General features: G+C 40.8%; 1 protein-coding gene across 6 annotated transcripts in view; it reads left to right on the forward strand.

The window, feature by feature from the left end:
• Opcml (opioid binding protein/cell adhesion molecule like) overlaps positions 1–8,143 on the forward strand; it is a 1,104,634-nt gene extending 1,096,491 nt beyond the window's left edge. For all 6 annotated transcript variants that reach the window (XM_032909454.1, XM_032909451.1, XM_032909449.1 and 3 more), the window contains one exon: positions 2,880–8,143. In XM_032909454.1, coding sequence (XP_032765345.1) covers positions 2,880–2,980 — 101 coding nt within the window. In that variant the 3' untranslated portion in view covers positions 2,981–8,143. The remainder of the gene's footprint in view (positions 1–2,879) is intronic.
• Positions 8,144–11,445: the final 3,302 nt, after the last annotated feature.

Consider the following 11,445-nt stretch of genomic DNA (forward strand, 5'->3'; position numbering starts at 1 on the left):
CTCCAAAGACACAAAAAGTAGAAATGGAGCCTTACAACCCTTCGCACATTACCCCTTCTCTATTTGCAGATGGGTGACCCAAAGCTCAGAAAAAGCGGCACTCTGCTAGTGAGCGCTGAGGCATATAATCTAGGTCCCAGTCCATTACTCCCATCATCCTATGGTGCTGAGATATCTGGGACACATGAAGAGTCTTTTTCATCAGAGAGTAAGGAGGGCTGTCAGAGCCAAGGCATAGGCTTTGGGGACAGTGACTTGGTCTATTTCAGCTCCAGGTGTACAGATCGTATGATCCTAGGCAAGATGTGGAAATGTTCTCTTTCTTAGTTCAGCAGTTTATGAATTGGAAATAACAACATATTCTAGGGGTTGTTTTGATGGTAAAAGAATTTTACCATCTACCTACTGCCTCCCACACTAACCACCCCTTTCTTAAGTGTGGAACATGGACTTGGGTTGTTTCCCAATTTAAAAATCAACACGGTCAATGAGATAAGCACACAAGTATACATACATGTTTTTATATATGGACATATATAGCTAGTCTTATATAATAAATGTTTAATTATGTATACATATAGAATCAAATATACTTTTAAATAAAATTATATGTGTGTGACTACCCTTCAGTGTCCACAAGTTCTGCATTTATAGATTGAACTGAATGCAAGTTGAGAATTGTTTGTTCACACTGAAGTGAAGCTTAGTAGTAGAGCAGTTGTCTGGCATATGCAAAGGTCAAACCCCAGGATTAGGAAAAGAGAAGGAGGAATAAGAGGTGAACAGTGGAGCAAGACTATGAAGAGGCAGAGGAGGAATGTGACAACAATGAAGAAAATGAGAAGGAAGGGAGAGACTATTAATTATATTGAATAAATACAGGCTCCCTTCTCGCTGTTAGTCTGTAAGCAATCTAACAGCTATTGACATAGAATTGCATGTCACAAATAATCTAGTACTGATTTAAAGTATACAGGAGAATGTATGCTGGTTCTGTGAAAGCACTTTGCATTTTATCTAAGGTCCTTGATCATCTGCCGATTTTGGTATCTGTAGTGGCTTCTGAAACAGGATCATGGAAATGCTGACGTACAGTTGTTTCTTACAGAGATAACAGTTTACAATGAAACTTGTAAAGAAACAGACAAGCCTTACACATCTGCATTGTTTAATTCATTATGAACCTATTTTAGTGGCAGCAGGCAAACCGCAGGTTTGAAGTCAGATCAGACTATATTGAAAGTCTGTCCATTTCTGTCCCATCCATGACACCAAATAAGAATTACATTGATCTTCAACGTGAACATTTTCAAACATATTACATTCTATAGGCAAATACTATAAATGAGGAATCTGTTGACAGTGCTAGAGGCCCCAGAATCAGATTGATTTTCACAAATATTTTTGGTCTCCATAGGTTATATAGCACTATGATGGTTCCCGCTGATGTATGTGAATACTCCATCGTAAACATACAGAACAGAACAGGCAAAATTTCAAGCCATTGTCAAACAAATACCATATTTTAGTCTATAAGAATACTGCATACATTGAGAGCCAAGGGGAAATTTATCTGTTCTGAAATTCTTGAGGAAGAGCTCCAGTCACACTCCTAAATTAGTCTTGGACATCCCTAAGAACAGATCTGAACCTACCCCTCCCTAGGCAAGGCTATAACATAGATGAGAGACAAGTCAATGACTTGGTTCTGGTCCAAGAAAATCGTTGGCTCTTTAGAAAGCTTTCCTGACAGGTCGTTTTGCTTCCCAAAGAGGCAATGAAGAGTTCTCTTGAGTTGTTGGTGGAGGATGTATGCTGAGAGCTGTGTGTCTGTCTGCCTATCCTTCCCTTTTGTCTCTGACCCTATGGAGGCATCTCTGTGGCTTTCCCTCCTTTGATGATGTGCAATGTTGCATAACCTGCGGCACATTTGCTTGTTAGCTGCTGCTGAGGGTCTTTCTTACAACTCCACGTGTTGCAAATGAAGCTCATGGAAGAGCCCAAAGAGACAGGGTTCAGTACCTTGCCAGGTGCCCTTGAACTTAGGCAAGTGGCAGCAAGCACAGTGGGTAGTTTGTCTTTCTGAAGCATGGTGAAAGAGCCTGATTCATGACTCTGGGGTTTTATTTTCCTGTGGAATGTATGTGATTCTGTAGGGATAGAGGAAGGAGAGAGTTAAAAAAAAAAAAACCAGGAGTGAATTCCTTCAAGCTAAGCCACCCATAGGGTGATAGTTTGTTCTGGGGATGCAGAGTTTTGTTTGTGGCTATATTAAAGTCGGCACTGATGGCTGAGATAGACCCACTCACAGTCTTTGGTTACCATTTGTTTAGCAGCTTTGAGAAGGGCCTCCCAATACCCAGACTGCATATGCAGAGGACAAAGTCACCATCTGGACTTCTATTACAAAATATCTCTATTTCTCTCTCCCACACGCTTGCTTCTCACCCTGGGGACCCTCTCCTTCTTGCCCATGCCTGTCTAGCTCCTGGTTACCACCCCCGTGTATACTGGAGCCCATTTTCATGGAAAGGGGATTTTTTACAGGCACTGAAGGGGTCATCGTGCCTTAGCTTACTATAGACTCTTGTCTGTTGCCCTGATCTTGGACTTATGTACTTAAGTGACTGTCATCAACTCACTCTGTCATATTTTTTATTCTATTTTTGATTCAAGGCAACCCATAATCTCCCCCATTTAGTGTTCCCACTGGGCATTTTCTGGCTCTGTAAAGGCTCTATAGAAGGACCGGTGGGTAGGTGGTGGGACTTGGGATTACTGCCACAGAGAAGCATGACTTGCATTTGCTTGTCAGGGGTAAATATGGTGCCCTATGGGATGCATGCTAATGAATCTGTCTTTTTTTTTCCCCTACACAGGGCCTGGAGCAGTCATTGATGGTGTAAACTCGGCCTCTAGAGCACTGGCTTGTCTCTGGCTCTCAGGGACCTTCTTTGCCCACTTCTTCATCAAGTTTTGATAAGAAACCTTAGGTCCTCTGAGCATCGCCTGCTTCTCCATATCACAGACTTTAATCTACACTGCGGAGGGGCAAACCAGTTTGGGCTTCTTTTTGGTTATTTTTTTGTTCTTCTTGACTGTTTAGTTTTTTGGTTTGATTTCTGGGATTTTCAATTTGATTTGATTTTTCTTTTTTCAATGAATGGACGGGGTTGGGGGTTGGGATGGGCAGGGTTCTACCACGAGTAGGATAATCATTCATTGGTGGGCCCCCAAATGGAATCTATTCCTGCTACCTTGGCCTTCCTTTTCTCTACTTCTCTTCCTACCACCATTAACACACAAACACACAAGCACATGCCCTAAAGATGGCCTAAAAAATGTCCCATGACAAGCACCCTGAAGGTACAACTTGGCCCACAGTGCAGTACACAATAAGAGTTGCATCTACATTTCCTGTTTTCTTTGTCCTTTAAGTTTTCAATAAGACAGTTTAAAAAGAGCACATCCTTATCCCTATGTTTGTACCACCTATCCCATTAAGCTGCACACCTTTTCTAAGAAACTTTCTTACTACATCCTCAATGTGCACACATGTACATTCTCATAAAAAATTTTACCATCTTCTCTGGCCATTCTGCTTTATCTGCATTTTTTCCACTAGCAGTAAGACTTACAGGCTTGATGAAAATATACATGTATCCAAAGCTACAAATTTAGGAGTCACGAGGGAAGTGTATCTAGGGGTAGTACTTCCCTTAAAATGCTAATGCAACTCATAAAAAAGTGATCAATAGCTGGCTAATTATATCAAGCTATCAAAGCAATCATATTATTATCCAGTTACTCAATTGATTTCTCTCTCCATCTCCTTCTACATACCTGTCTTTCTCTCTTATAATCTATTTGTTCAATTTATCTAACTATTCTTTTTCTCTTCCCACTACACTATCCATTCATCTCATTTAAATCTCTAATCATATTGTGACTGTGCCCTTATATTGTGTCTCTGCGCTACCATCAATAGATATTGCCACCTTCAAAATTGCCTAGCAACTTCTTATGTGAAAGCCAGTAATGTCACGGGCTAACTACCCAGAAGAACAATTTCCTATACCATGGATCCTTGGGAATGCACTAACCCATCCACCCAAATTAGGCCTTGTGAACAGATGGACCAAAGTAGCAATCTATGGATCAGTCACTCATGATTTTCCGAGAGACTGTTCCCTTAGCCACCTTCTCAGGAGGCAGGTCAGCCCCGAAGAAGCCTTGATTATGCTGAATTTCTCCTTAACAGCTGGAAAATTAAAATACCAACCCTGTGCTTCCCTCAGCCTTTCAAGAAAAGTACATGTCAGGAACTTGGAGAAACTTCTTCATGGCTGGCTTTCATTAGAAGAAAAAACCTGACCAAAAAAAAAAAACCCAAAAAAAAAAAAAAAACCCAAACCCATATATCTATCCCTTCGATTTAAAGACAGCAGTCCATCAGCTGAAGTGTGATAACTAGAGCCCAGCATCTCCCTTCTGCTCCAGTTTTGATTTGAATTGTTTGAAAATTATCCAGCAAAGGGCTGATGGAGGCCAATTATGTGGCGTGTGTGTTGACAACTGTGGTATTTGTTTCAGAAAGCTCTTCTGAGCTGAGGGCACTTGAGCTACTGACTTAATTTCCAAGCACTTGATTAACACAACATGGCAAACAGAGGGGGAAGTGGAAGTAATACTGTTTTCCTAGGCTGTTTCTCTAGAGGTTTCGAGGATAAAAGTTCCCAAATTCCTAGGTTCAAAGTAGGCCTCGTGTACAAAGATTGGATTCCACCTCTCAGCATTCTCTTGGGCAAAGAAGAACCCAGCCAACAAGGGAGACTGAAGTTCAAAGGAACATCATTAAAGGTCACAAGGGGCTCTCTGGAGAGAATGTCTTACTGCGAAATTGAGAAAGAGCACCAGCAGTGACTTTCTTAAAGACATGTCTTGCCTCCCTCAGGGACCCTTTTAAGGTCCACCCCTAAAAAGTAAATGACTGCGGGCTCCTTTAGAGTTCATTTCCTTTAGAGCTTAACCACTTGTTGCAGTATAACTGCCCACTCTGTGGCACTATGGCCACACAAATACAATACCCACAGTAGGAGCATATATACCTGTGTCTAGATATTCACATATATACAAATGCAGGCTCCCTTGGCATATAAAAGCTCGGCACTGTCATAAGAGATAGAGCTGGGGTGAGCAAAATTAATACTCTTCTTGCCAGCTGTAAACAGACATCTGCATTTCCTAGCGAGCTGCCAAGAATGAGACTCTGGGAGCATAAATGATGTGCCAAAAGCAGTCTATTTATTCCAACTTCTAGAAGCAATCAGGAGCAGGCACGAAGTCAGAATTACAGGTCGGATATATGAATTTCAGATCTGTCACCATGCTCAGCACCTGGGATCGGGTTGGTGTCAAGCATTGTATGAGATATAAACATGGCATTTGCGTTTTCTACTAATACTACAGTCGTTGCTTTGGAGAAAAGGAAATGTGGATGCCATGGAAACTGAAAAGTGTTGGGTGATGTGCTGCTCGAAATGGACAAGCCCAAATTGCTCCTCACCACCTTGGGCAAGCAGGTCATCAGAAGCCCAATTGAGTATGGACTCAGGGTCATCATGCCTCTCTGCCGTGCCTACTTTCACTGGAAACTAGAAGTTTCTCTGGTGGTTACTTATTCTACCCAAACTTCAGAAGGAAACACATGTTCCAGACAATCCTCCTCTGTCTGGGAAAAATAAAGCCCAGTAGAAATGACTTAAGGTAACTGGGTACCAGAAATGAAAGTGACTTCCTTACAGTAAACATGCCCCAGCTCTTGCTATTTAAGTGACTTTGGTGAGGATAACTCCATGTGATGGGGGCTGATTCCCCACACTTGGAAGCAAATACAACAGCAATTGCTTACTAAAAACAACATACACACTTACACCAGCCTTTCCAACTTTACACAAAGAGAGTGGATGGATCAGGCCCACTAGACAGTTTTGTTTAGCTTGCCAAGAGTGGGAATGAGGAAGGTATAAGGTTAGGAAAAAAAGAATCACATTACTCTATGTAGCTGGTAGAACATTGTGGGTTTTCTAAGTGAAAACCAAATACAGTTCATCAAGAGATTAGGTAAAAGGAAGTCAGCAAAGATAGTCATTCTAAAACTTCTCCCCTTCCCAAAACAATGTTAATTTGTTCTTCCACCAAAGTCATGCCAATGAAAGTGCCAGTGTTATGCCTCTGGCAAAGCCTGGTTTGTGAGTAGTTTAATGTCAAGTGCCTGATTCAGTCATCTGCAAGTTTAATCAAGGGTGTTTGGATTTTCTTTTTTGTTCTTATTGGGAAGGTTGGAGATGTAGGGATTACTTGTCCAAACATACACAGCTCTTACACAGAGAGCTAGGTACATGGCTCTTCTGAGGTGGGCTACGCTATGTTCAACAGACAGAGAGGGACATCTGTATGTCACCAAGATGGCTCACGCCTGTCCTTACACTGCTTTGTGCTGTTGTTCACAGGTTGGTTAGTTTTTAAAGTATGGATTGCTAGGATCCTCATAACTGAGGGTGCGTTTTAACAATCTCTTTCTATATCCACCTGGTCAAGTTGTCCTCAGCAAGAAGAAATAGCAAATCTACCCACAATAAGAAAAATGTCAATAGAGCAGACCGCCCCCCCCCAAGTGGACACTTGGTCCTATAGAATTTATCACAGCCACTGGAGGAGGAATGGTTGGAAATTGCATACTAATGTTTTGACTGATGCTTTCAGGGTCAAAGAACACATGTTCTTAGTAGCCTGTATGGCTATTACCAGCCCCATAAGAAATGGTGGGGAAGAATAGTGAAGAATATGAAGAAGTGAAGGAGTATCTGCCCCCAATTTGATGCTGAGTTTTCACCAGGATTGAAAAAACAAATGGTTTGACAATACCCAGAATACCCCTTTCCTCTCCAGAGCTATTCTTGTTGGAATTAGAGGAAGCAACATAATTCTTACTTTTATTTTTTTCAGGGCAAAATGTATTTTTCTCCAACAGCAAGAATATTTGGGTTTTCTTTGGCACAAGCCTCATTTCTAGAAATCCTCATGTCCGATTGCTTCCCCCTTATTATCCAAAGCTTCGCTCTCTCTTTCTTTCAAGACAAATATGTTTAAGTAGCTGCAGTCGCACCTCACAGGTGTTCAGAGAGAAGGGCGACACTGTACAGGATGCCCTATGACTAGAACTTCTAATGACCACACAGAAAGCAAACAAATAAAAAACGCCAGGCTCATTTCCCTCATTTCTTACTTAACAGAAGAGAAGTAAATGAAAGGAAGAAGAAATAGATTTGGTAATTAAAAATGTGGCAAGACGATAAAGCAGAACCGGTGCGATTTAGCCTTCAGGTGCAGAAATATGGAGTCCAAAAGAATGTGGAGTGGACTTAATTAGATGCAATTGTCTTCATAGTGAAAGTAGCCAGCCAACCTAATCTCCGGCATTTGGAAGAGACTTCCTGCACCTCCCCTGAGTGCTGCTTTTCAGGCAAGTGGTTGTTCCACACCACTAGGTGAGAAAGAAGGATTGAGAGCCTCCCACTGTCCTGGGGGTCCATCCCCTGCGTTATTTAAGGCAGAGGTATAAGAATCTCAATAATAACAATGGTAAGTATTACTAGCTGCCCTTGTGTTAGTGAAGAGGAACATTTTTAATCATTCAGAAATTTTCGTGACATGTAAAGTGCAATTGTGAGGAATGTGTGGATGTACGAAAATGTATCTGTCAAGTTCAGAGTCCTCTAGATTAAAAAGAAAACTTATATGATTATCAATGGTGCCGTTAATAGATGTGTTGGACAATGGGTGTACCCATTTTGCAATTATTCTAAAAAAAAATCTATGTTCAGATGCTTTAAAATTTTATCACATGATACAAAAATATAACTTTGTCAGCCTTTAAAAGTTCTTTCTTTCTTTTACTTATTTTTTTCCTTCAAAAATCAATGAAGACTTGATTTCTGTCACTCATTGTATTGAGGGTGAATATACTACCTGAATTTTGTGCATGTTACATTGTAGTTGTAACCTTTTCTAATTCAGGATGAATACAAGATGGTTGTGATTGTGCAGTGTATCAATAAAGTTTGAAGAAATTTGTAACTTTTAGGGGACTCTTCATTAGGATGTCCCTTAGAAATGCAGCAATGGGAAAAAAAGAAGCAGTTATGTGTTTTAGACTTTGGGAAGTCAACGTGTTCAGAAATGTGAGTAGGGCCCCCATCTTTCTCCCTCTCCCTTTCTCATCTCTCTTACACACACACACACACACACATACACACACACACACACACACACACACACACACACACATGCATGCACACATGTACACACACAGAGAGAGGACTCTATTCACTTGTATGACTAGCAAATATTTACACTATTTACAAACAACTAAACATTCAGTTCAAACCCCAAATCTCAATTATTTGTTGACATTGGATAAATTGAAATCAGAAGATCTATAAAAGAATGCCTAGGTTCCTCCCAGTTCACTGTATTCCTTACAGCTCCTGCTGTTTCCTTCTACTGAAGAATGCATCTTTTGGAAAGGACATTATTGATAATGTGCCCTTGTTCTTGAATGGAGGTACCATTGGATTAATTATCATTCACAGCCTGAATAGCCATAACACAAAGTACAACAAATGGTGACTATGCCCTGTTTCATGTTGCCATTTCTAAAAACACCATTTCTTTCCTACCAACCCAGCTTTTCCCATTACCATTATTGCTTTATGAAGGAATGTATAATAAATTTTTTTAAAAAATCATCTTGTTCTCAACAAGCTGTCTTTCAACGAATCCTTTCCAGTAGGTATGTTGTCTTGGACAGCATCCAGTACTCACACACCTTCCCATTGCTTCTTCTCAATATTCTGATGTGTTTGTTTTCTTTTGTTTTTTGGGCTTTTGTTTGTTTGTTTGTTTGTTTGTTTTGGCTTTCAGTCATTAGATCTCGCTAGGCTTACCACAGATAAAGCTGATGCACATGGGCCATGATGACCTGAGAGTTCAGTAGAGCATGGGTAAAGACTCTTTAACTCATTTCTTCGCAAGGAGCTTTTCTGCAAAAATCCTGGAGCTAACCTTTGGACCTTGGTATTCTTGTTGGTTAACACAAGCTTCTATGACTCAGTATCCCCTGAGGAAAAAAGGAACACAGACATCTTGCTACGTAAGCTATGTGTCTGTCTGTACTTTAGTCAAAACAGCAAGCATACACTTGGTAATGGCAACTGAGTTTCTATTCTCTGTGTTCAGTGTGAGGTTATGGCAGACCCCCCCCCCCCCGCTACAGATCCTCACTTCCCTCCTTATTTTTTCTTCTTCCATTTTTATCCTTTCTTCTCTTCTGCACCAGGTCCTCTCCTGCTCCTGTTCACATCACAACAACTTCCCATCTGCCTGCTCTTTTCCTGGTAGAGATATTTATCAGTCTTTCAGTCCATCCAGCCACTCCGCCATCAGACATCAGCGTACCAAGTTCGCTCTTCCATCAGCAACCCACTCTCCTAGACATTCACATATTATTTCCCCATTTATACAACCCTAATTCTCTCTATACCATCATGTGCCTCCCTAATGTGACTGTGTTCTCGGTCTATTTATTTAAGCCATCTATCCATTTCTTACCTGTCAATCCATCCGCTGAGTATCCTCCAGCTAGCCTTTGGCAGAAATACCTATTTCCCAGCCCACTTCAAGGTAATGAAAATCTTGGCTGTTATCTCTCTATTCCACAAGGGAGGCTTTATCTAGTTATTCTGAAACACAGTTGCTAAACGATTGGATGCATTTTTGTTATCTTCACCCCAAACACACCCTATTAAAAACATATACCTACAGAAGTGCTTTGGGAGACGTGTAAGGGCATACCTGTTCCTATCGAGATGTGTCACATTGCAAGGGAGATGGAGAATTAGAAGTGAAAACACTAAGACGAGGCTTACTGTCTCGCCTTTTTATATGTATGGTTAATTGTCGTTACTGCTACTTGTTAATTTGTGTTTATTTTGGGGCAATGTCTCCTTATGTAGGCCTTATACTGACAATATTCTTTCCTCTGTTCCCCAGTGCTAGGATTTCAAATGTGCACCACCATGTGCAACCTGATGCTTAGCTTTCTAACACAACAATTTCAGTTGTTCAGTGGATACAGCTAATCACTGAAATGACAGACAGGAGAATCCTGACTGGTGATGGCCCCTTCTTTCCACACCCTTTTATTTAAAGCTTAGTAAACTCATCATCTTCATGAATGGTAAGGGTGGCACTCAGTGACACCAAGCCCTTTGATCAGCTAGAACCCAAAGCCCCAACACCGAAGTGATACTTCATGGTCTCCTTGTACTCTTCAGATCTTGAGGGCTCTCTTCTCCCTTACAGGCACTCCATTTATGCATTTATTCAACATGCATGCACCATCTGCAGAGAAATTCCCTGCAAGGAGTTCACATTTAAGATAAGAAAAGAACTGTATAAAAAGGAACAATTACAGTAAAATATTGCAAGTATTATGATAGAGAGTTGAGAAAATGGTTGTAGGCTACAGAACAAATATTGGAAGATAATTAGAAGGCTCCCTTATTTTTCCCTATTGATCCCCCAGGGACAAGAAACTGGATGTAAACAGCTAAGATAGGCAGTGGACATAGCTCATAGATATTATTAATACAAAATAAGCAGGTTAACAGAACTACAGCACATTCATTGTTCAAGAAGCCTGTGATGGAATAAATAAATATTTGTTAAGGGAACAAGTACCATAAAAAGCATTAAAACTCTAAACAGCCAAAGGGCCATCCTGTGCAGTTGGAGATAAAGCTGACTCAAGACCTCCTGGAGGGGAAGAACTAACATCCACAGTATCAAATCTGGCTGGATCTAAAGTTCAGTCTCCATGCAGAGGCTGAGCTTAAGTATTAAGTATTTAGTATTGAGTACACCGTCCCTCCTGTACCAGGGAGTTTTATGAACCTTGATGATAGCCAAGAGAGTCAGTGGTAATTGGGAACTGGGAGCAGGCAACAATGGAGCCCATTGGCAGATGCTAAGGGTGGCTTTACTGAGTAGGTACTGGAACTGGACTCTAAGAAGATGAGATGCCTTAACTGCTGTGTCTTGGGATGATATACCAGGCTTATTTGCATTTAAGTATTTGAAAGCATCTCTTCTTTCAAAAACAAGAGTGGATACAGTATTTACTTCTCCATTAACTATCTCCGGTGAGACATTTTCTTTCATTTATTTATCGTCCCCAAACTGGGTATTTTCTTTAGAAATATGGCATGATACAACTAGGGAAATATCTTTTTTAAAATTACAACCTTACAAATTGCCTTGGACCAATTTCCACCTTCTTTTAACTTCCTTCTCATTCTGACAACATAGTGGCTATAATAGCCA

This window comes from Rattus rattus, chromosome 8 (assembly GCF_011064425.1).
Source record: "Rattus rattus isolate New Zealand chromosome 8, Rrattus_CSIRO_v1, whole genome shotgun sequence".
NCBI classification, from domain to species: Eukaryota; Metazoa; Chordata; class Mammalia; order Rodentia; family Muridae; genus Rattus; species Rattus rattus.